Raw genomic sequence first — 25,696 nt, 5'->3', positions numbered from 1 at the left:
ACCAAAATAAAAAATCGCAATATGTTAAGGACCAAAATGAGCCTTTAGTCTTAATTAAAATATATGGATGCATATATAGTACATGGAACGTGCATAATATTATGGTTATATATTACTGATTTATGTATACATTTTTTACTTTTTTGGAACCATCAAATATACTTAATTAATGTATACTTTAAATAAAAAAATTGAAAATGAGGCTAAAGGCCACTAACTACATTTATTAGTTTGATATATAACTAATACATCAAATTAGTAATGTAACCTTATTTAGTTGTATAAAATTTGGTTGTTTATATTTATATTTTTTTAGGATTTGTACCATTACAATGGACTAATTTTCAATATAGTAAAATTCAACATATTTATTATTTTTGACTATATTCTCCATTTAATTAATTCTTTTAAGAAATTTTGGGTAACTGTATTACAATTGAAGAATAGATACTAAGAGCATCCACAGCGGTGCTCACGCCGACGGACGGCGTCCGTGCCGCTGGCGTTACACCGCCTTGCTCGCCGCTGGCACGATGCTGCTCGATGCATCGAGCACGTCCGTGCCAGCGAGCAGCTGATGTGGCGTTTCCTGATTGGCCAACGGCAATGCCGATGGCAATTTCTTTTTTTTAATCGGATTTTAATTAAAATCCGAATAAATATAAAAAAATATTTTCCCACTTCCCAAAAAATTATATACGTTTTCTCCCCACTTTTAATTTATCTTTTAATTTTTCCCCCAAAATTCACATTTTCATCTATAAGTACCTCCACCTCCAAAAAAAAATGAACATTTAGTTGTAAAACAACTCTAGAACAATGTTATCGTTTAAATATTCCGTCAAAAATGTATTGTCAAATGTTTTGTGATCATTTCAGTAATTTGTTTGAAAACGATAAAAAGGTGTTTTGTCAAATGTTGTGTAATAGAGAAATTTGGCCATTTAGAAGATTGAGTACAAAGATGTAAATGCAATTGCTACTAAGAGCATTCAGCAATTGCTCGTCCGTTCGTGCCAGCGGCGCGATACCGCTGTCCGCCGCTGCGCTCTTGCCGCTGGCACGGCGCTGCTCGATGCATCGAGCACGTCCGTGCCAGCGAGCAGGCGACATGACGCGTTCTGATTGGCCAACGGCATATCCGTTGGAAAATCATTTAAAAAAAATCAGAAATAATACCCAAAAAAAAAAATCACAATCCCAAAAAAATGACCGTTTTTTTGCCCTTTTTTGAATTTTTTTATTTTTCCCCCAAAACCATTTATAAATACACACATTCATCATCCATTTTTCACATCAAATCATCTCTCATTCACAACATGATTATAGCCGACGAAGGACCAAGGGCGGCTAGCTTTTACGACGAGGATGAAGCCGGAAGCTCAAGCGCGAGGTCTCCCCCACGCCGAGGGGTGCATACGACGGTGGGTGAGAGGATCGAAACAAGGCACACAATGCTCGATACCCGAACCCAGGTTGAGCTACAAGAAGACCTAATCAAACACATGTGGGCGAAATTCGGCCACGAGTAGAGGGTTTTTTAATTTTATGAATTTAATTATATAATTTTTAATTTTTAGGAATTTAATTATGTAATTTGTATTTTTTAAGATTTTAATTATGTAATTTTTAATTTTTAATGTATTTTATAATATTATTCCAGGTATTTTTAATGCATTTTAATTTTATGAAAATGTTTTTATTTAAATTGAATAATGGAATGGTGGGACCATTGTGCTCGTCCTTGCGGAAGAGCACGGATGTTTGTGTTGTGCTCTTGCCTAAGAGCAGGCAGAAAAAGTGGGGCCGGGCCTACATTCGTGCTTGTTGGCAAGAGCACGGACATGTATGCTCTAATACAACATTATTGCATTGGGCAGCACTGAGGAACAAACTTATGATCTTAACGAAAATGTCGCTATACCAGTATAGGCCAAAAGCATCTCAACTTACAAAATTAAACGACCAAAATTCCCATGTAAACATAATATAAGTTCAAAAAAGCACATACAAACTGCACTCTTCCTAACTCTCCAAAGAGAAAACAACCCAATCAAAAGATGCGTTGCGGCTTGCCCATGGTACTCTTCAGGTACAAACACCTCACCTGATATAAGAGTAACATGTCTGAAATTAGCATATATATATTTAAAAGATAATAATATCAGAAGGCACAACAAGATCAAACACCATATGAAGAAATATTTATAGATATCAATATCGTTTATAATATATGGACTCACATTTTGCCAGTTCTTTTTGAGAAGAGAGACCAGAAAGTTGACACTCATTTGAATGTTCTGAAATAGTTGCTTTTCTTCCATGTCCAAGTTCCCAACAGCTACTCCCATGCAGAGCACCTTTTTCAATTGGAACTTGATAGTTGCCTTAGTCTCATTCACCTTGGACTCAAGAGACTCTTGGTGGGTCACAAGTGTAGGGAACTTGCCTGCATTCAAGGACAAAGTGATTAACAAGCAAGCTAAAAAAGAGACTACTGATTCAATGCCTTCAAACAACCAGATGCAAGACAAGTTTGCCGTGCCTTGCAGTACCTAACAATTCTGAGCACATGAACAATTACCTGCTTTGTTTAGACCAGGTCCCAAAAGACGAGGAATCTGCTTGATAACAGCCTCTGAGGCTAAGAAAGCATGATACCTCTTGGCAAGCTTCTTCACCAATTTCTTGTTTTTGTTCAACTTTTTGAGAGCCTCCACATCCATGGACTCCAAACCAATTTTTTCAGCCTGCAGATATATTTGCAGTTTTGCACATCAAGTAAAACCCAACTAGAAACAACATTTAAATCTTCAGAGCTGAATTCCTAAAGCAGAAGTGACCAATCTGATATCACAAAGTATTATATATGGAATGATAGATATAATTCATTTGTTTTGTTTAGTAGAGCTCACCTTAAAGAGATGTTCATATGGTATCAGAGGTTAAGCAAAAAAAATTGACTATAATCACAAGTAGCGGCAACTAAACTACCAATCAAGGAGTTTCTTGTGCATGAATGAAAACAAGCATATGAAAATAAACAACAAATCATTATGATGCTTTTGCCTCAACTCTAGAAAACACACCTCCGCCACCAATCCAGAACACTGGAATTATAGCTTTAGTCTCGAACAAAAAAGGGAAAGAACATGGATGACTTTGATCTAATATGTTTTTCAAATACGTGCAACAATAACTTTTCCTAACAAAGAACACAAGCAAAGAATGAAATTGCACCTCTTCCACATGCTGAGCATCACCAAGCATGCAAATCTTCATTTTAGGACGGGGAATATGTGGCAACCTAACAGAACCACTGAAACGCTTATCCTTTTGCGGGTCATAGTTTTTCAGACCAATTTGTAGCTCAACTGTCTCAGTGAAATTTCTCTTTTTCTCCTTGGCATCGGTTACTATCTGAGTGATAGTTTCTCTCAAGACTTCACTCTGAAGCTTACTACAAAACCATAATGGTTGAAACCAAATTAGCATGCCCCGCCACAAAACTATCTACAAACAATCTTCTCAAATAATTATACCAGTAAATGCATTAGCCATTTTTTACAATGTGAAAAATAGCTTATAGCTGTCGCCTCAATACAATTGGACAAAAAACTCAGACTACACCCAAATTTTGCCTCGGACATTAAATTTACACATTAGTCCGTTCATATAGGTGAAAATGCGGACGCAATTCGTAACAGAACAATATAAAAAATTCGTACAAATCATTTCGGTGAAAAAAAAGATCGACAGTATAATAACCAAAAATTGAAGCTTAATCTCACCTCATCCTTCAAAACTTCGTGATTCGCAGCCTAACTCTGCACATAAAAACCAAACAGAACATATCAGCAAAAATTCAATCCAATAAGATGGTTAATCGAATGCATACGCACACAACGCAGACGACAGAGTTAGAGGAGAGAGAAGTAAAGAGTTGAGGGAGAAACCTGATTAGAAATGGTAGGGTTTGTGAGCGAGAGCGGTGCGGGTATACAGAGAACTGATCTGTAACAGAAGATAAATCCTAACGGGCTCCATTCTTTGGCCCATTGGACCTAATTAAGCACTTTAATCCAAAGCTATATTATGTGTTTGTATGCTGAGCGGATCTCCTAATCCACTTCTCATCTTCCACTCCTACACCATACTCATATCAAAATAAAATAATCCACCATCACTTATTAAAATTATAATATTATTTTATTTTATTATGAGTAGGTGAAGTAGGAGGAGTGGAGTAGGAGATCCAAAGTAGTTTGTCTGTGTCTGTTTTGAGAAAACGTCTAAGAGCATCTCAAAGGAGGGAGGTAAATGGAGAGGTATACTAATATAACTACCATATTTATCTTTTTTCATGAAAAATTATTCTCCAAGGGAAGAGGTGTATGCAAAGGTATTATACATTTTCCCATTTTGAAGAGGTATCTTTTTACCTCCCATCAGTGAAGAGGTAAAATTTTATAACTATCATATTTGCCTTCTTTTCATGAAAAATCCTTCTCATGGGGAAAGATATTTGAGAAGATATTACTCTTTATGTTTTTAATGCATTTCGTACTACGAGTATTATTTTAATTTTAAAAAATAATTTACCTTTCTATATATCTTTTTTCCCTTTGAAATGTATTACTTTTTAAAAGGGTATATTTCACTTTTTAAGAAGGTAAATACGTAATATACCTTTTCTATATACCTTATCCCCTTGAAGATGATGGGATAAATTGTTAAAACTTAAAATCATGAATTACAAAAGGATATAGCATTATAAATTTTGTATATACATAAATGTGTTCTATTCAGGAGATTAAATATGTTGTGCATATATGATATATATGTATATTACGTGTTTGTTTGTTTTAATATCGTGGAACCTGCAAATTTTACAAACCACATTTGACTCAAGTGGCTTGAGCCTTGAGAGCTAAACTACAATGAAAAAGTTAAATGCAACAACCTAAGCTTTTAGAGATGTTATCAAATTACACCTGTTAATTTTGCGTCAAATTAGATAAAAAAAATCGCATATGTTAGAATTGTGAGATCAGCTATATTTCGAAATCCATTCTTGCTAAGGTTTCGTTTGATTAGATGAGAAGCTCATAGAGTTTTTTGAAGGGTTGTGTTGCTAACTTCATGTTTGTGGTAGTGTATACTCTACAAAAGTGTGTTTGATTCATTCAGTTGAGTTACTACATGTGGCCTAAACCAATGTTTGGTTATATGGTCTGCAAACATGTTTTGTGTGTGCAAATGACACAATTATCCTCAATTTATTAGTACATTTTTATATTAATACAAATACTATAAATCATAAAGATATTATAAAATAAACTATTAAAAATACTAATTTGTATATAAACACAATATTAATAAATTATAAATATAAGAAATCAATACATGCTACTAAATAAAATTTCAATATTGATTGATTAAGTCTTCAAATCTTCTTAAGAAATACTGATAAAAAATTAAATACTAGTATAAAACTTTTCTCTCATACTATTGATAAAACTGTTTTTCACTACTATTATCTTCATCATTATATAAATAAAAAATTGAATATTATGTAAAATCAATAATTTTCCCACCGCACATGCTACCTGTAGAAATGGCGGAGCGGGGGCTTGCCCTTTGCTGGTTCCGTCAGTGACCACCTCCATAGCTGCCGGAGCCATCTCCGAACCGCCGATAGATTCACTCTCACTAGACCTTCAGCAAGAACTCCTCCCACCTCCTAACGTCGTCGTCGATGAATCCCCACTAATCCAATCCCCTCCTTCCAGCTCCACCGCCTCCCAGCAACCATGAAATTATTACTTTTACTTACCTTCCGGCATATTCGAAGTTTCCCTCTACGGCGAACGCGGATTTGCAGGGGGTGAGAGAGCTGGGTTTCGCGAATGAGGTAAAAGGGGAAAAGTAAATAAATCTACCTACGACGAAGAACGTGGAGCTCGAAAGTGTAATATGCAACCACAAAATGGTTAGATTTACCGACCTTTATGGAGTTTTCGTCTCGGCGATGCCGGATTTGCTGTATGCCGGCGGTGGGCTTCGAGCAGCGGAGGGGGTGGAGAGAGGGTAAAAGGGGAAAAAGAGGTGTTTTTCTGGTGGAACAATGTATCTCCCTCTCACTAAACCACCTCTTGCATAGGTTAGTGTTACCAATTGAATTAGGGTAGGTAACATTAATTTCGAGCTGGCCGTCTTTTTTCAAACGGGCCTAGTAAAAAACAACTAATGCAAACAAACAGTGGGTAAGGTGGTCCATGTAAGCATTTTCCATCATTTTCGTAATCTTCTCATCTAATCAAACGCACCCTAAAGAAGACGAATGGAGTGCAATAGGAGGAGAGAGCAAATGGAGAGAGAAACTATAGCAATGTCAAATCCTTCACTCCCCGCAACAACAAGAGTAAGACCCCTTTCAATCTGAGACAGTATTTGGAGGAAACTCACTCCTCTCAGAAAAACCAATTCAACCCGACCCAGAAACCCCTCTGTTTGTGTCGGTCCCCAATCTGGCAAAAGAGGAGCACCGAAGAGGCAAGATGGTGGTTGGGAGGACAGGCGACTATGCTAGCTGGCGCTACATGTGATTTTGAGAGGAAACCGAGAGAGCCGGAAGGGAGCGAAACTAATGGCATCACTAGTTGTTTGCATTGCAAAACTGTAGGCAATCAAAATGTGGAGAAATAGTAATAGTCGTATTCTACATCATGATCAAACAAACCATCACTATATACGTACTTAATTACTAGCTTTTTAACAAGATAAGCTAGATCCTTGCAAGTTGCAACAACTAGCGCAAATCAACACTCTAATTTCTAATTTTCTACCAGTTAAAGTTCATCAATGGCAAGTGCTAGCTTAGAATATTTCCCATTAGCATCTAAGTCAATGAAGAAGTTCAGTGTTTTAATAATTATGAAAACCTACACCATATGATCACCAAACAAAAGCAGAAACTGCGGCAAAAAAAAAGATACAGAAAGGTACAGAAACAAGCAAGGCAAGTGCCTAAAACTCAAATGAGCACAACTGCAATTGCCAAAACATCGAATTCTCATCAACTAAAGATAAATCATCTCTACCATCATGCTAGTAAATGAAGTCTTCAACAATAAAAGCTTCAGAAGTAGAAAGTTCCCAACAAGCAGTAGAAGCGCATTGGTCAGAACACCTCTGTAGCTGAGTCACGCCTCCACGAAAATAAAAGCTTGAGAAGTAGCAATAATACTAATATGTTCTCCCAGTTCAGTGCTTAAACATTGCTTTCGAATATGCCACCAGTCCTCATTCATAGAGATAATTTATTATGACATAACCTATAGGCACAGGTTCAAATATCAGTATTACATAATGCAATAACTAGGGAACAAAAACAGATATAGCAACACTTGTTGAACCTAACAAAAAAAACACAATTATTCTGCTTTCTTCCCCCAATAACAACAAGATCAATGATCTTTCTAGGGTAAGGGAGAGGGTGAGAGAAAGAACTTAACACCAACTAAAGCTGGAAACAGCATAGACCAGTTTCATTTAAAAACTCAAACCTGGAAAAGTGAAGACAACTTTCTCTATTGCCTTTGCGAATAACCGAACAAGTTTTAAGTATAGGAATGGCTATGTTTGGGGTAATGAATTGCTGCAAAGTGACTGAATAACTAATTTAGGATCAAAGCTATACTTCAGGTGATTCTAGCAATTACTGTTGTTATTTACCTTTTAGGACTAACTCTAAACTCTTAAAGCATCAATAATTCCAGCAAAGCTCAAACCAAATCCGCTAGAAATTATCATGATGACTCGGTTCTTAAACATATCACTGATCCTAAAACTATATGTTGACGAAATTATAGGTGAGAAGACAACTGAAAATTCACCCCAAAAGAATCCAGCGAGACTTAGAAATGCATAATAAACATGGTTTATCACTATCTTCAAAGAATTAGTTGAATAAACCAACAGAAAAAGGAGCTAACCAGAAAAATTATGCCGAAGAATCATTAGTCGAGGCAGGCTGGTGATTTACAACCAAGGGCGGGCGCGGAGCTCGGTGAGTGGCGTCTTTCTGCTTCCGAACATTGTACATTTCTTCAGTCTCCACCACAACCAACCTTTTCACCTGCATTGAAAATTGTATATAAACATGGAGTAGTACTAATTCAATCCAAGCAACATCACAACTAATTCAACCAAATAGAGAGAGAGAGAGAGTACCTGCTGGATCATCCCACGGACAGTGGGGGTATTCCATCGCATGACGGTGCGGTTGCACTTGGTGAGGCGCAAGGCCTCTAAGGTGCGGCGGTGGAGCTTCCTCGTGCCCGGAATTCCTCTAACCAGTGTTATGTAGAGATTACGGCTCCAGGCAACTGGAACATTCGATTTAAATGCGTTGTACGCACTCATTTTTGTTCTATCTTCCGCCTGTACACACTCTGACCTTTGATGATGAATGAGATGCAGCAGACCTGTATGAGAAGGGGGAAGACGAGGGTTGCACAAATGATGATCGATGGCGTCGGCACCTATTAGGTCTGGGCCGATAGTATTTTTCATAGGAGTATTTTTTAACCCAAATGTAACAATCAAAATACTCTAATAAACAAGTGAGATTGGATTTTTTTTTATGGCCTTGAAAAGGACCACCTAAAATGAGAAGAAGCATTTTGATTCCTAAAATTAGTACTATGATTTATGGAATAGTTTCGATATTTTAGATAAAAATTAATTTTGGTGGATAGATCAAAATAAAAAAAAATTGTATTGAGAAAGTACAGTTTTCTTATTTAAAAAACACCTAGTAGCTGCAATAATATTCAATTATATATGATGACTAACAACTTTTTTTTGTGTACGCCCAAATAATACCATGATATCTCAACAATCACAAGCAAACATTTCTTGAATCCTTGCCATAATCTCAACTTTCAAACAAAAAAAGTGATAGAATGAGAAAATTGAAATAGTTTCCTCAACAAATCCTTGCTTCTTTTACCAGCCAAGAAGCAATAGCTTCAAAAGGGCCATACGAATGTAGAGGCCATTCTTGGCTTGTCTGAAATAGGCAGCCCTTGGATCCGCATCGACGTCCACAGTTATCTGAAAGGATGCAACCCATCACAACTTTGAAAACAAAACACTAGCAATATGGTGGAGACAAGTCTTACCTCATCAAGACGTGGTAGAGGATGCATCACGACTGCATGTTTCTGCATCGCTCTCAATACATCCCCATCCACAATGTACTTGCCTCTAGCTTCTTCATAAAGATCGATTCTCTCTCCAAACCTCTCCTTCTGAATACGGGTTTGATATACCACGTCACATTTAGAAGCCACCTCCATCAGATCATCACTCTCTTCCCATCCAACGCCTTTGGAAGTTAGATAATCTTTTATGTCATCCTAAAATGATATTGAAGCAGTGTTTTATGAACTCATTGATGACTGTAATCAAGGAAGAAATCTGCAACCTATAGAAAAAACTAGCTTCTGCACAGATATTTGACATATACCTTCATTTTCACTGTTTCTGGTGAGACAAAGTAAATTTTGACATCTTTGTACTTGGCCAGAAGATAGGCAAGTGACCGGACTGTCCTACCGTAAGCAAGATCTCCCACAAGCCCGACCTTTATTCCATCAAGTTTTCCTATCTCTCGTTGAATCGTGTACATGTCAAGGAGAGCCTGTTCGTAAACATAGAAACGCATAGGCGTAAAATACATTTAAATGATCATAAAACAGAATACACAAAAATAATGTAGATGATTCATACGTTTTGGCCAAGTGACAATATTAACTTGTCACTTAACCTATATCTAATGTACTAGATCGCAAAGAAGTGTGATAAGCCAAAGGACTCAGTCAAGCAGATAAATATAGAGCATCTTTATTGTACTGTGGTTGTGCACTGCTCTCATTTATTTTCAGTTCAGGATTCTCACATGAAGAAACCAAAACAACTCATCTTATTTTTTACTAGCATAGGAACCATATCACTTTTCTTATGATCACCTGAATGGCTGAAAGCATCGAATACACCACACACATTGTTCACTGGAGATAGATGCATGAATATAATATAGTGTGGTCAACCTACATGAACCTAATTTTAAATTTCTTCATTAGTGCTAACAGAGACTATAAGGAAAGCGGAGTACTATACTATAAAGTTTAAACTCATACTATAAAACAATGACTTAAAGCAACCATCCATATTTAAGCAGCAATATCAAATTAGAAAGAACGAAAATTGCACCTAGACCAAAACCAACAAAGAGTTCACAACCATTTCCAGGTGTATTACAGGTACCCTGATAGTAACCTTCCAATAGCATTTAGCAAGAAAAAAAAATCTTATAAAAAGCCTCTGTTCTGATAGCACATTCTAGAAATGGAAATACAAATAAATCCTCCCTTCCAAAACTACCTTTTAAGCTTGAAAACTAACAAGTTAGTAATAATTCCTTGCAATTTTTTATATGCTTCTCTTGTCTTCTTTCATGGTCAAGGGTGAACCAAATGTTAATGAGCAAAAGAAATTAAACAATAATTTGTATCCATCTAAACGAAAATCATTGGATATGAACAAGCCAAAATCTCATTTAAATTTTAAGAATTCGATTAAAAAGCAACAACTCATTGCAGACCTGAGTTGGATGCTGTCCTGGACCATCTCCAGCATTAATAACCGGGATAGTGGCTGTAGCTGCAGCCCTTCTTGCGGCACCGCTTTCAAAATGCCTCATCACTATGATATCCGTGTAGCCTTCAACCGTTCTTATGGTGTCTAGAGATCAATATGGATCAATATTAGCATATTTTCATACAGGCTCAAAAACAAATAAAAATGACTGGCTACCTTCAAGCGTCTCCCCTTTTGCTGCAGATGAGAACTCTCGTGCATTTTCCGTGGTCAACACTTCTCCTCCCAGACGTTTCATAGCCGACTCAAATGAAAGCCTAGTTCTGGTTGAGGGCTCATAAAATAGGGTAGCCATTAGATACCCCTGAAGAAGGTTACTTCCAGCAGAGTTCTTCTCAATCTTCTCCATCTCCAATGCCACGTCGAATATGGCACTGAGCATATCTCTGTCGAACTGCTGAGCTTCAATGACATCTTCGAGTTGAAACTTACTCCCCAGTGAAAAGGAAGGTTTCCTCTCACCAATCAGTGCTCTGCATTCGACTCCTCTCCTGAGAGACGAATGTGAAGTGTCCGCAGATGCAGATATGGACAGAGACTTGTATGTTTCTTTCGAACAATCATTGATGATCCTTGAAACTGTAGGAGCAAGTGCATTCCCATTCATGGTCCAAGCAGAAAACATGGAAGATGATGCCATATTGTACCTGGTCAAATATAGAAGTTTAACATTTATCAGTCGAGCACAGTTCGAATTGCTAATTATTTGGAGTTCAAATCTCCACAAGCAGAATTCACCAATGTTTTCTACAAATTCTTGAAAAAATCTTTTTTTCGCCCCAATAAGCCTAACCACAATTGTGATACAGTAAAGTTTTCATTTTGGTTGGTTATATGATACGTCATGAAACAAACATTTCTTTCAGGCATATCATCGAACACTTTGTGAACAATAAGGCCCACTTTTAATCAAAACATGTAGGCTGAGATTGAATTATGTATACGCAATATCTAAACATGAATGAAGAATATAATGGTACACAAATGAATTGATGAAGAGTAAAATTAGATGGAAAATGTGAGTGAGAAAATAATCTTACCACCAGTTTAGAGGAAAATTGGTCTTCTAAAATTTATATCTATATAAATTGCAGCACAAGTATAACTTACGGTGATAGTGAGTACTGACTGAGTAGTGACCCCTCTTTTGAAAATTGGTAGTCCCCGTCCTCGAATCGGCGGAAATACCGATTTACAATAAAATTATAACATTTCATCTTTATCGAATTTCATTATTAAAATAAATTCTAAATAAAATTCCCAGTATTAAACCGTGTGGCCCAACAAACGGGATAAAACCAGATGATAAATGCAATTAAAGCTATAATTTGGGGCTTTTCAAAGTAATACAAGGGCCTTTCTAATAAAGTTATAATTTGGGGCTTTTCAAAGTAATACAAGGGCTCACCTTAGAAATCTATGTAGCGAGCTTCAAATCTTATTCGTATTTTGAGTTTATATTAAGATAATAATTCATTTTTAAATACAAAGTACTTTATCCACAAAAATATTACTCCATTAAAAAATGTGTACTTTTTTGTTCGATCGTTAAGATTACTAGAGATCGATTATAACGAAAATTGCAGAACTTACATCAATGTCAAATCATCTTTTTATCACTTTGATTTCGGAGTAACTATTTTTCAAAAAGGCATACTTGTTTTCTGGTTACCTGCCAGATAATAACAAAATCCAACCTACAAAGGGACGGAAAAAATGCCTATAAGGCCATCCACAATAGGAATAGCCCAGCAATAGCCCAGCCATAGCTCAGTCACTGCCACATCATCAGCACTAAAAATCCTCCTGCCACATCATCAAAACAAGCAAATAGCCCAGCAATAGCCTAGCCATAGTCCAGCCACATACTATCCACATCATTATTAACAAATAAATACAAAATGAAATAATTAAAAATCACACAATATACGGAATTAAATTTACGACACAAAAATGAGAAAATTCACTAATATTAATAAAATATAAAAAGTACATTAATTAAAAAAATTACATAATTAAAAAAAACTAACGGCGGTCAATCCTCCGTGCCCATAACTCTTCAATTAAATCCTTTTGGAGTCGAATATGAGCCACCGTTTGGCGCATGTCGGCGTGTGCTTGTAAGAGGCCGGCTTCATCGTGAGGTACCCCACTCCGTACGTTGGGGGCGGCCACGCCGTGGCTTGGACCGGCTTCATTATCGTCGTTGACCCAATTGGTCAGTTCGATACCTTCATCTTCGACAATCATGTTGTGCATGATAATACATGCGTACATGATATCAGCAATGCATTGGACATCCTACAAACGCGTTGGACCCTTAATTGCCGCCCATCGAGACTGGAGCACACCAAATGCTCGCTCCACGTCCTTGCGCGCCGACTCCTGCCGTGCCGCAAAGTAGGCCTTCTTCGCATCTCCTGGGCATCGGATCGTCTTCACAAAAACGGGCCACCTAGGGTATATCCCATCCGCCAAGTAGTAGCCCATATCATGTTGGTTGCCGTTGGCGACAAAACTGATGGCCCGACCGACGCCCTGACACTGCTCGTTGAAAAGTGGCGACGAGTTGAGGACGTTGAGGTCGTTGTTCGAACCAGCTATCCCAAAATACGCGTGCCAAATCCAAAGCCGGTAATCAGCTACGGCCTCCAGGATCATCGTGGGATTCTTTCCCTTGTAGCCGGACGTGTAGAACCCCTTCCAGGCTGCGGGACAGTTCTTCCTTTCCCAATGCATACAATCTATGCTGCCTAACATACCCGGGAACCCATGCTGACTCCCGTGCATCCGCAACAGATCTTGGCAGTCTTCGGGGGTAGGCTTTCGCAGATACTGATCACCGAATACTTCTATCACTCCCAGACATAAATTCTTCAGACATTGCAAGGCAGTCGTCTCACCGATGTGGAGATACTCGTCCCACATGTCTGCCGCGCCTCCGTAGGCCAACTGCCGGATTGCCGCAGTGCACTTTTGAATAGGTGTGTGGCCGGGTCTGCCAGACGCATCGTGTCTGAAGCGAAAATACAGATATCGAGACTCCAAAGCGTTGACAATACGTATAAACAGGTTCCTGGTCATCCTAAAACGACGCCTGAAAATGTTGGCGTTGAACCGAGGCTCCTGTGCGAAGTAGTCTTCGTATAGGCGCTGATGTGCAGCTACGTGATCCCGATCAATCACACTGCGGCGGTGGACCACTGGGGGAGGTCGAGGTATCGCCGGCTGCAAGGCCCTTTCCATCCATTGGTTTATCGCGTTGGTCGTATAGGCGTCCAACGCCTCGACCATTCGACGTTCGTACTCCTCAGCATCCCCTCCGCTACCACCACTACTACCACCAACATTACTCATTTTGCGTTGTTGATCTTGAACAGAAATTAAGATAGAGAGAGTACTCGTTAAAACAAGTGGTGCGAATGAAAATGACGAACAAAGCGCGTATATATAGTGTTTTGAAAAAAAATTTATTTTTTCGCGCTAGGCGGTGCGCTGGGCGATCCGGGCGCTGCAATAGCGCCGAACGGACCGCCCAGCGCACCGCCCAGCGCCACGCGACCGCCCAGCGCTGCGCGGTTTCTCTCTCCAATCGCCCGCTGGGCGGCTGCAATAGATCGCCCAGCGAACCGCCCAGCGCCGACGCTCGGCTGGGCGGTCGCTGGGCGCCTATTGTGGATGGCCTAAACTTTCTTTCCCCATATCATGACAAACATTCTTTTAATTTTAATAATGTGGAGTATTTATATCAGATTTTGATATTTTTCATATTATATGAACTAAAGAGTAAGAACAATTTAATAATCTTTCTTTCTCAAAATGTCACATTTTCATTTTTAGTTTGTACTACAAAAAATATCATATTTCCTTATTTGGAAAAAGCTTTGTCTCACATTAATAAAAATATATTATAGTACTATTTTTTCTCCAACTAACATATAAAACAACATCTCCTAAAATCTCATACCATTATCCAAGTATGTCATCTATTATGGGACAAATGGAGTATGCATGTATAAGGAGTAATACATAAACGCATTTTATGTAAGAAAACATTGTTATATAATATCTCAATTATAATTCATATATACTCCATTACAATAAAACAATATAGCCGACTAGGGGTGTGCATTCGGGTTTCGGTTCGGCTTTTTGCCAAAACCGAACTAAAACCGAAAAACCAAATTTAGTTCAAAATCCAAACCGAACCGAACCCGAAAAACCAAAACCGAAAAACTGAAAACCGAACTTAAAAAACCGAAAAAACCCGAACAAAACCGAAAATCCCAAAAAAAAAACCGAAAAACCTGAAAAAAATAAATATAATATAAAATTAATAATACATATAATATATTATATAGTAGAATATATTAAAAGAATATATATATATATATATATATATATATATATATATTATATATAATATAATATATTAAATTAATAGAATATATATATAATTCGGTTTTTCGGTTTTTTTCTTCGCCCGAACCGAACCGAAATTTTTTTATTTTAAAACCGAACCGAAAAACCGAAAAAAACCGAACCGAATTTCAAAATTTCGGTTTGGTTCGGTTCGGATATTCGGTTTCCGGTTTTTTTGCTCACCCCTATAGTCGACTGATCATAAAGTCGTCTTGCGTAATATTAGAATTAATTATGAAATCGAAACCCTTGAATCCAACATTAACTTGTCTTCATCCACAAAAAATGTGGTATCTTATTCCAAATTTCAATCATCCACAATGAGCATGGTTTTTGTATTTTAGTATACACCATACTTATAATACTGTAACTTTAAAATGAGATTTAAAAAAAAATGAGATTCTTTTTCACTTAAAACATATTTACAACTCTCCAAACCTAAGGTTCTACTTCATGCTGCTGGAGATTTCACTACTTTTTTCACCTTGGTAAATATCTACACCCCCCTCTCTCTCTCTTGCCTGCAATTGTGTCAGAAATTGTGCAAAAATGATTTTTAAAAAACTACGAAATTTTAGGGTTTAGGGTTTGCAAAGAGATTAGGATGTTATGGAAATGAATTAAGCTGTTGTATGTTGCAGTGATTGATTTGTTCCACTTGTTGCAGATCATGACAGACGTCCCTGATGTTCCTGGTCCTAGTGATCCATACCTCAGAGAGCACTTACACTGGTAAGCTTGCAAATATACAAACTTGTAGTACTAGTATTTTATTTTAACTTATACTAATGTAACAATAGACAGTTAATAGGGTGTATACGTTAATTACAAGGAGTTTTTCTTCATAGTCAGCTAATTAAAATGGACTAGGTTTCATATAATTTATCTCATGAAAAGTACAGTATTAATTTTGATCAATACTATGAGTCTATGACTAGTACGTGTCCCCTAAATGTTATTTCTATTTTTTCTGTTTTTATCACATAAAGAAATAAAAAGACACTGTTATAACAATGGCTTAGTAAGGTTTCTTTTTTAATAATATATTAAATCTATGTTGTTGATACTGATATAATTTGAATCCTTTATCTACAGTTAATTATGTCCAAGTATGAGACATTTACGTTAATTTGGAAAGAAATCAATTTGAAGACTGAGTGATGATTTAATCATCCTTTTTCAATACAGGATTGTGACAAATATCCCAGGCAGCACGTCTTAAAGATGGTAATCGATGGTAATTGAGAGAGGCATTGTATGGAAGATAGAACATGGTGGCAAAGATAGAGAAATAGCTTAGATTGTATTTTCTGTTGTGTTTGAATAGGTTACACATACTCCCTTGTTATAGGGGAATTACAACTCTAGGAAATACCTCCATCACTCTAGGAACTATCACTAATTTATTGTATCTAGGAAAGTTCACTCATTTATTGTAATACTCCATCTGTTTCTTCATAGTTGAGGCAGAACTTTTCGGCACGAAGTTTAAGAAATGGATGTTGAATGTGTTAAATAAATAAATAAAAAAGTAAGAGAGGGAAAAAAGTAGAGAGAATAAAGTAGAAAGTGAAAAAGTAGAGAGAATAAAGTAATAGAGAATAAAGTAAGAAAGAGAAAAAAGTTACTATATAGAGAAATGACTCAACTTTGAGGAAACTTTTCAAAATGGAAATATGACTCAACTATGGAGAAACGAAGAGAGTAGCAATTACCAAGGTGTTGGTACTTGGTACTAGCCGTTTGTATCTTCTTTTTGACAGCACAGACTCATCATTAGGTATGAAACATGAGAATATTTTGATTTTTCTTTTAACATCCAAAACAAAATATAAAAATTAAGTTCAATTTTTAGAGTAATTATCATACCCCATATAAGTACTATGCAGGAAGAGAAGTGGTTAACTACGAAATGCCAAGGCCAAACATAGGAATACATCGGTTGGTATTTATTCTGTACAAGCAGAAGAAGAGGATGCAGTCTGTGAGCGTCCCTCTTTGCAGAGACGGATTCTGCAGCAGAAAATTTGCCGATGAACACGAATTAGGGCAACCCGTCGCAGCCCACTTCTTCAACTGCCAACGTGATTCCGCTGCTAGAACACGCTAGCTCCTAGAACGTACTGCAGCCCTCTTAATACTAGAATAAACTATGATTGTGGTAATTTGTAATTCGTATTTATTATGTTACGTTTTATTTCATAAAAAATGTTAATTGCTTATGTTTAGGACAAGAGTAGTCTTTTTTATGTACTAGTACTTAGTATTTTTTTTTGTTTCTTTGGAATTTGTAGGGTTTCACTGTTGGATGTCAATTTGGAAATAGTTTTACAATATTTCCAAACTAACACCCGGCTGAACGCTTGCAACATGTCCGCTCCGGTTCAGCGGTACTCTCATCCCTCCAGGACGAGACCATCTGCATAGTCTGCGGACAACAAAAAAAAAAGCAAATCTGAAGTATTAGAAATTGAGATTTCTAATGTTTTTAAAGATTATTATAAAGTTATAGTAACTCTTTTTCTGATAATTTAATTAAGGAGTATTTGTTTTCATCAATATTTCTAATGTTAGAATTGAACTTTACTTCTAGTTATCACACTAAGACTATCTGAAGAATTATTCGTATCAACTATCTACCCAATATGTTAATAGGCCATTATGTTGTCCGAAAAGACTGAAAATTGAGTGGCGAATTATATGCTTTAGATATTGAATTAATTCTTGTAAATTAGATGTCGAAGCTTGATTATTAGGATTTGTGCTTAACGCACTTTAAGAAAAATAAATAGTACTATAAGAAACTACTGTAATACTCCGTATAATATTTCTTCATATCCTAAATGCGGAAAGTTGAAAAAAAATCTTAAATAAATAATACGGCGTACTAGTATAAATCGTAAACAAGGATTAAACACAAAAAGGTGGAGTAATTTATTGATTTAACAAATAGGGAAATAGTACTAGTATAGATTAAAGCACGCCGGCCGTTAATGGACAACTATGAAGCCCAACTTTTTCAGCACCAAGTACAAGCTAGTAATAGAGACCCTAGATAGTTCAATAAAAAAAACGTGTTTTGACTCTTGGCGCATGGATTAGATGATGGTGCCCTCTCGTGGCGGTCCGGCCCGGTCACATGTTGATCCCCTCGTTTTTTGGTTGACGTTGAGCTGGTGGATGTCTTTTCTCTATCGTTCTTGCTGCGCTTTCATTATTTGTTTGTTCGCGCTCTTGTTTCATGTTAATTTGTTGTTGGATCTCTTCTCGGTTGCCCCTTGGTTAATTCTCCTTGGCTGCTCGTTGCTTGTTTTCTTTGTGTAACTGGATAATGTTACATGTATTAATCAGCTAATTTGTGGTTCAGCTAGGCATGTGATTTGAATTGAAAGGGCAAAAGTTTGGTGGATTATAAGGTTTGAGGATAGGACTAAATGTAGTTTATAGGTGAGTTTTTAAGAATGGAAGAACAAGGTACAACAAGAGTAGCCCTATAGCATCTTTCCACTTAATTTTTTCATGTAAAATGGTACTACTCCCATAGAGATATGAATTAAGTTAATTCCTAGTACTAATTAAATGAACAATATAAGCCCCACTCAATTACTATGTGAGGTCGGCCTCACATTTGAGAAGTAAAATACACCATGGATCATATGCGTTTTCAAAAAAAGTTATATATATGCACCATGGTTATAATTAATAGTGACATTTAATACAATGAGAGACACTACCTCTAACCATTCTTTTCAAAGTGTATTATTTTTAGAGAAAATTATTAGTGATCCATCCATACCAAAGTGGATTGATTAATATGTGGTGTGTCTAACCAATCAATATTTGACAAATGGAGAACCACATCCAACTAGACTTGAAATTTAATGCAATTATTTTTAGAAGATATTCGTTTGACTAATTATATATGGTAAATTGCATGATAATTAAATGGATATTACGATTATATTTTTGCCTCTTATATAATAATATATGTCCATACTATAGGCATAATATAATGTTTATTTTCATATTAAGTTACTAAGTATGTATATAATCGTTTACATGCATAGGAAAAAGAAGATAGAAAAATGAAATAATGGCTATACTTTTTTATTTTTGTAGAATTTTCAATTATATAAAAATTTATTACATAAGTACAAAAGAAAAAAAAATATAGCCATAAAATGTTAGTCGCCTCCTGCATAAAATATATTGCATACTTATAATAATAATAATACTCATCTTTTTTTTTTGCCGCAATGAAAATTATAACCATACACTTTTTGTTAGTATTGTTTAAAATTTTATGGTGATGATTACATAATTAAAACTCTACACAAATAATCATATAATAGAATAATTGATACTATTATTTCTAAAATTTAGGTAGTGCTACTTCCAACTCTAATTGACAAATGAAACAAATAAATATACCTACTATAAATACAGGTTTCATGAATATTTATAGGTTATCATCTCCTCCTTAAACTGTGGTGTTGGTTATCACAAAAGTAATTGATTATATTATTAGTGTATCCATTCAAAATAAGGGTGTATAATTTTATTTAAAATTTAATTTTTAGTACTACATGCTAATCGTGATTAGCCAATAATTTGTTCATTAGCCGCTAAATTTGTAAAATAATTTATTTAAATTACGGCTTCAGCAAGCTGCACCATATTGTTTTCTTAATTAGCCCTAGTATTTAAACATGATAAGTCCAATGAATATGATTTTTAGGCCTAATAGATATCTTAGGGGGCTTTGCATTCGGGTTTCATATTAGATTTGAAAACGTAGTCACAATTAGATTTGTAAGTTTCATGTATATTTCAATTTCGGGGTACGATCAGATCAAGCAATTGGGAATTAACTTGAGGAGGTGGATTTTAAAAGAAATTTACGTGTTAATATTGAATTTTAATTTTAACTAACAAATTTTTTTGCTCTTTAATTTTGATTAATTAACATATTGTTTCTTTTTATTTTCCTTAAATTAAAATTTAATTTTGATCTAAAGACCAATCAATATTAATCCTTTATTTGATTAGAGGGAGAGAATTGAAAATCAAATCCGAATTAGTAACTGAATTTTGTATTCTTAAAAGTAATAACTCTACTAGTTTATTATTCGTGTGCCTCATGATTACCTTTGTTAAATCTCCATGATAGCTATACATATACCTACCCAGAGAATTTTGGTACAATTTCGTATCAAATGATCTAGTTAATTTTTAATGGCCGACTAATCCATCAGAATTTTAAATGATAAATTTTTTTCACTCATCTCTAAAGTCCCCACATAAAAACATCAAGTAAAATAGTCGAAGAATTAAAAATACGCTAAATTAGACAAAATATTCTTATATGCTTTAAAATCAAAGAAAAGTATCCTATACATATGAAAATAATTCACTGTTTTCTTAATATATACAAATAAAGCATCAAAGAACTAATATACTAATTACTTAGTCACCACTAATTAAAGTATGAGTAATTAATTCACATCGCGTTTTTCTAACAACATTAAATTTGTTTGCGAACTAGCAGCCCAATAATATTATTTTAGGCTTAACTTATCATATTATTTCTAAAATTTCGCATCCCTTCGATTACTTGAGGTTATATTGATACAATCACACAAATAACTGACATTGATTTACATTAAATTAAATTGATCATAAGCGTGATAATTAATTGGGATTGAATTACTTTAAATTAATTTGATCATAAGCGTGATTAATTCTACATGATATTATTCGAAAATTCATTATTATAACAAATCCATTCATATTACTCTAATTTACCAAATCGAACACTTCCTCAACTTAACCTTCTAGATTAGAAAGATCGAGACGCTAAAATGTGAACTCCTCAATAATGATGAATAACATAGATTTCGTTTTCTCTGCAAAAAGTGGCCGAAATCTTGGAATTTCATTTCCTTGTTGCTGTTGAAGCCTTCAACAGAGAAAATTTCGATCTTGACTAAATTATTATTATTATTATTATTATTATTATTATTATTATTATTATTGTTGTTGTTGTTGTTGTTGTTGTTGTTGTTATTATTGTTATTATTATTATTATTATTGTTATTATTAGCCTATGCTCTTACAATAATGATTGCAAAGTTTTATTATTGTTTATGCTTTATAGCGTACACAAACCAACAATATATGGTGATTAAATATGAATAATAAAGGCCAACTTTAATTGAAAGTTTATCACATAGGAGTACAATATTTTAGTGGCCTTTTAGTTTAGAGCTCCTGATTAGTTCCAAAAACCCAGTTTTTGAACTATATATCATCGTGGTTCCATATGCTTTGTTTCGCTTTATTTATATATAAGTTCCACTGGTCCAAATATAAACAGTAAATCGTAAATTTATGTATGTAGTTCTGTACTATACACACTACAGCAAATTTATATTAGTATATAATTTTATACTTGTATATCTCCAACTTTTTACTGATTAATGATGTGAATCGTGATACTAGCTGTGAGGAACCTAAACTCAAAATATTGGTAGTTACAAAATCACGAAAATTATAAAATCAAAGTGTACTCTTTTGATTGGAGGGTGCTCGAGCCCACATCAACTGAGTGTATCCTTACGACCATCTTCCACATTCCACAAACGTGTGATATGAAACAAATTGAGGTCAAAAAGTTTGAAAGGGAGTCCAAATTAGCTGATCAGAATCATGAACGCTTCAAATAATACACAAAAATAAATTGAGGTCGAATAGTTTTGAGAAAAAGAAAGAAATAAAAAAGACAGAGTAGCTGTTCTTAATATCCTCAAAATCCGGTTACATGATATCTTGTCGGATGACTTAATAAACTTTACTATAATTGCACCAAGTAATTAGCCTTTTGTAATGATATTAATTATGGCTTCACTTAAGGAGATTAGTGGAAGATATCAAAGCCTAATTAGTACGCTATTACGTAATCTAGGTAGCTATAATTATTTCTGTATTTATCATCGCATTTAATTCTTTGTTGTGTGGATGCAACTAAGGAAATTAATTATTAATGATCTTGCTTTGAAACCTATAGTAACAAAATAATAATCATCTGGATAAGAATTCAGATGATAAAAAGAGATTCCTTAAAAGCTAGCATGATTTTCTACTGCCTATTAATGTTTTGTTTTATCTTCAATTTGCGGCACTTTACAGATAGCCTCATAGTCACATGTTAATTATCATGCATCATAATATAGCACTTAATTTAGTTGTGATTTTTTGGCTTATTCTCCTGCCAAATCAATGCAGTTATTATCTTTATACAATTTTGGTCTATTCATTTTTGTATTCACAAAGGGCCGGGAAAATGTTGACTATACTTTTTGCACAATAATCCAGGAAGCAACTTTTGTATTTTCTATTTATAAGAAAAATCAACATTTTGGTCTCCATTATCTCGAACCATTTTCTCTATGTATCATTGTGGCTAAGTTAACCTCTAATACAATTGACTGACTGTTGAGCAACCGAAATGTCAAATGCAGTTTGTGTTGCAATAATAGTGGCTAAATTTCCATAATAACTACTCCAACTAATTAGAAATCCTAGACCTCCTTTTTGTCACTATTTATTTTCTTAATTATACATACATTAATCATTATACATATCTGAAATCTAATTATCTAGGAAATATATTAGTCAATGTTATCCGCATCTTTTATATATGAAGGGTGATTAACTTATTTTAAATTATATTCTAGTAATATGTTAATTAATTTGGATCATATATTATGGTTTGATATAACCATCTAATTAAGTTAATACAAATACGAGACTAGCACGAGAAACTAACGCCTGGTTCTCTCTAACGCTATCAATTGGAAGACAATTTCTTCATTTAGGATTTCTCGACTACATATCAAAATATGCTTCCGCTTTCGTACTCCATTTTACATGTTTTAATGTGTGAATATTAATTAGTGATTCCAACATCTTCCACTGAATTACCATTGAATTGGTCAAAAAATATCTTTAACCGACGTGAGAAATGGGAGTGAATAATAAAAATTAAATAGAGATTTGAGAGAAAAAAGTTTAAGTTGGCTTAAGTTTAGGTTAGGCTATTCTAGGATTCTCATAGTTGCATGTCTCTTTCCTTAAAACCCGGCCCACCACTAATCTCTCTCTTTCTCTCTTTTGTTTAACTCTCAGCCATGGGAGTTGAAACTGTTACCTTCACAATTCTTCTTATTTTTTCTTTAACACTTTGTTTCGACCTTGTTTATTCATTTTCTTTCTTAACTAAACAAAAACTGCCGTTTTTGAGCTAATTAAAAGTGGAGGAGGTTTAAAGATTATGGAAATCAGAAAATATTAGTGACGGATCTTTCTGTCACTAAAGCTACTAATCCACCCAATGACAGAAAACATAGGCTACTGCTTTGCTTTAGTGACGGAATATTTTGTCACTAGTTGTTGAGCTAGCAGCTGTTTCCGTCACTAGCTAGCGTTTTTTTTGTAGTGTTTTATTCATGCACATCGTATTAATATAATATTAAGCTATGTTTAACAAGATTAATTAAAACATAATTAAAAGGAATAATTCAACTCGTGTGTGGAGATAAGAGTCAAGGAATGTAACACACGCGAAAAGAAAGTAGTAGTAATAAAAAGTGAAAAAAGGTTCACAAAAAACGAAGGAAACCAAGATTCATAAAAATCAATATTTGGTTCAAGCTTTCTCACACAAAGTCCAACTATAATAATCGGTAAAAGAATTTATTATAATAAAATTCTCTTCTACTATGATGAGCACAAAATGTTGAAGAATATAAAATTGTTGTTGATTAGTCGTAATTCCATTGAATGTAGCTCAAGCCATTTTCCTCTCATCACCATCTTCAACTCCAAATCAGTACTCCCACAAAACGCCATGAGTTTCTTCGAATTCCCTCTCTTCTACCACCACCAGCAAAACGATCAAGAGACAATCCAATGTTTGCCTCTTCTTAGCAGGTTTACAGAGAAGCTGGAGGTGAAGGAAGAGGAAGACGACTGCAGAGTGAATGAGAATGCTGCTGTGGCGCTCCACATAGGGTTGCCGGATATAGGAGAAATTGATGGAGATCAGAGAAACCGCTATGGTTTCAAGGAAGATGACGAAGAGTATTCAGTGAAGAAGAATTCTTGTAATGGAAGTTTGAATGGTGAGAGGAGATTTTGGATCCCAACTCCAGCACAGATTCTTGTTGGTCCCATGCAGTTTTCTTGCAGTATATGCAACAAGACCTTCAATAGATACAATAACATGCAGGTTAGCTCATTAATTATATGTGGATATACTTTATTAATTGACATGATGCATTCATTTAACTAAACGGTTATGATATCTCAAAATATACTTGAATTTTTAACAATTTATATTGCGTATGCAAATTAAAGTGTTAGGATCATCGATTGCACATTAATTTGGCGAGAGGCTTGTTGGATTGCAAATCCATCCCAATTAATTTGATGTCTTTTGGAAGTGACCCAAAAACAAATATACGCGAATTTGACCCTAAAGCGGAAAATATCGGATTAATGTGCAGCCGACTACTATCATATGTTAAGTGATCTGGACATATTGTTATTGATTTTGTCCAAGCAATTATGATTGCAGAAATCACTATCTATCTTGTCAAACTGCCCCTTGAATTGAAAAATCTAATACAAATCTCACAACCTTTTGTATTCAGATGCACATGTGGGGCCACGGGTCGGAGTATCGGAGGGGCCCGGAGTCCCTGCGGGGAGCGCAGCCGGCGGCAATGCTGCGGCTGCCGTGCTACTGCTGCGCGGTGGGGTGCAAGAACAATGTGAACCACCCGCGCGCGAAGCCGCTCAAGGACTTCCGCACGCTGCAGACGCACTACAAGAGGAAGCACGGGGCCAAGCCGTTCGCGTGCAGGAAGTCGTGCGGGAAGTCGTTTGCGGTGAAGGGCGACTGGCGCACGCACGAGAAGAACTGCGGAAAGCTATGGTACTGCACGTGCGGCTCCGACTTCAAGCACAAGAGGTCGCTCAAGGACCACATTAGGTCCTTCGGGAAGGGCCACGCGCCCCACCCTTCCCTCGAAGGCTTCGAATGCTCCGAGGACGACACTGCCTAGAGATACGCTCTATGTGTGTCGTGCTGTTATCATGTCGTGTTGTAGTTGCGACTGCTCGGCAGCAAAAAATTCTCTCGCCCGCGTTTGGTTGCAGGAGGCGAAATTAGGGGAACGGTTTGCTGCTGAGCACTCGCAGCTATATTTGTGTTTGTTATTTTCAAATATGGAAGACTTGTACAAGTTGTGAAGCTGATGAATTTTTTTTCTTGCTAATTATGAGAGGAAATTTGCCAGCTTCAAACTCTGTTGATGTTCTACTTTGCTTTTTTAGTTCGTGTTTTGCACTTGTTTATTTATCGGTGCAAAATTATTTCTACTGATCTTTGTGATATGGTTATCTATAGCTTCTATTCTTGCGTTGCTAGACATATGTACATATATAAAGAGTGATATTTATTTCAAAACCATTTTGTTTGTCT

The 25,696-nt window shown here is 35.7% G+C and overlaps 5 protein-coding genes across 7 annotated transcripts; 2 read left to right on the top strand and 3 right to left on the bottom strand.

Moving 5' to 3' along the window:
* Positions 1-1,883: 1,883 nt before the first annotated feature.
* Positions 1,884-4,048, bottom strand: LOC121742948 (60S ribosomal protein L10a). 2 transcript variants are annotated; one of them, XM_042136096.1, is made up of 6 exons: positions 3,957-4,048; positions 3,792-3,827; positions 3,241-3,460; positions 2,585-2,750; positions 2,244-2,449; positions 1,884-2,107 (listed from the first exon to the last, which is right to left on the bottom strand). In XM_042136096.1, the coding sequence occupies exons 2-6, from the start codon at positions 3,794-3,796 to the stop codon at positions 2,054-2,056; spliced, it is 651 nt and encodes a 216-aa protein (XP_041992030.1). In that variant the 5' UTR covers positions 3,797-3,827; positions 3,957-4,048; the 3' UTR covers positions 1,884-2,053. The 2 variants fall into 2 exon arrangements, with proteins under 2 accessions (XP_041992030.1, XP_041992031.1); XM_042136097.1 differs by lacking the exon at positions 3,957-4,048 and adding an exon at positions 3,903-3,938.
* Positions 4,049-8,005: 3,957 nt separating this feature from the next.
* LOC121745648 (50S ribosomal protein L30-like) lies at positions 8,006-8,427 on the bottom strand. The gene is made up of 2 exons (XM_042139632.1): positions 8,236-8,427; positions 8,006-8,140 (listed from the first exon to the last, which is right to left on the bottom strand). The coding sequence occupies exons 1-2, from the start codon at positions 8,425-8,427 to the stop codon at positions 8,006-8,008; spliced, it is 327 nt and encodes a 108-aa protein (XP_041995566.1).
* A 332-nt stretch (positions 8,428-8,759) lies between these two features.
* LOC121742906 (aspartate carbamoyltransferase 1, chloroplastic-like) lies at positions 8,760-12,138 on the bottom strand. Of its 2 annotated transcripts, none has more exons than XM_042136030.1 (6): positions 11,839-12,138; positions 10,885-11,375; positions 10,673-10,812; positions 9,536-9,709; positions 9,189-9,425; positions 8,760-9,120 (listed from the first exon to the last, which is right to left on the bottom strand). In XM_042136030.1, exons 1-6 carry the CDS (start codon positions 11,943-11,945, stop codon positions 9,013-9,015), a joined length of 1,257 nt encoding a protein of 418 aa, XP_041991964.1. In that variant the 5' UTR covers positions 11,946-12,138; the 3' UTR covers positions 8,760-9,012. The 2 variants fall into 2 exon arrangements, with proteins under 2 accessions (XP_041991964.1, XP_041991965.1); XM_042136031.1 differs by having other exon boundaries at positions 11,769-12,135.
* Positions 12,139-14,728: 2,590 nt separating this feature from the next.
* On the top strand, positions 14,729-17,260 carry LOC121745647 (CEN-like protein 4). The gene is made up of 6 exons (XM_042139631.1): positions 14,729-14,741; positions 15,550-15,638; positions 15,818-15,882; positions 16,339-16,365; positions 16,914-16,930; positions 17,040-17,260. Exons 1-6 carry the CDS (start codon positions 14,729-14,731, stop codon positions 17,258-17,260), a joined length of 432 nt encoding a protein of 143 aa, XP_041995565.1.
* Positions 17,261-23,846: 6,586 nt separating this feature from the next.
* Positions 23,847-25,696, top strand: LOC121743602 (zinc finger protein WIP3-like). Its single transcript, XM_042136930.1, has 2 exons — positions 23,847-24,439; positions 24,864-25,696. Exons 1-2 carry the CDS (start codon positions 23,945-23,947, stop codon positions 25,275-25,277), a joined length of 909 nt encoding a protein of 302 aa, XP_041992864.1. The 5' UTR covers positions 23,847-23,944; the 3' UTR covers positions 25,278-25,696.

Source organism: Salvia splendens, chromosome 8 (assembly GCF_004379255.2).
Source record: "Salvia splendens isolate huo1 chromosome 8, SspV2, whole genome shotgun sequence".
In the NCBI taxonomy this organism is placed as follows: Eukaryota; Viridiplantae; Streptophyta; class Magnoliopsida; order Lamiales; family Lamiaceae; genus Salvia; species Salvia splendens.
This window is presented reverse-complemented; position numbering and strand designations above follow the sequence as displayed.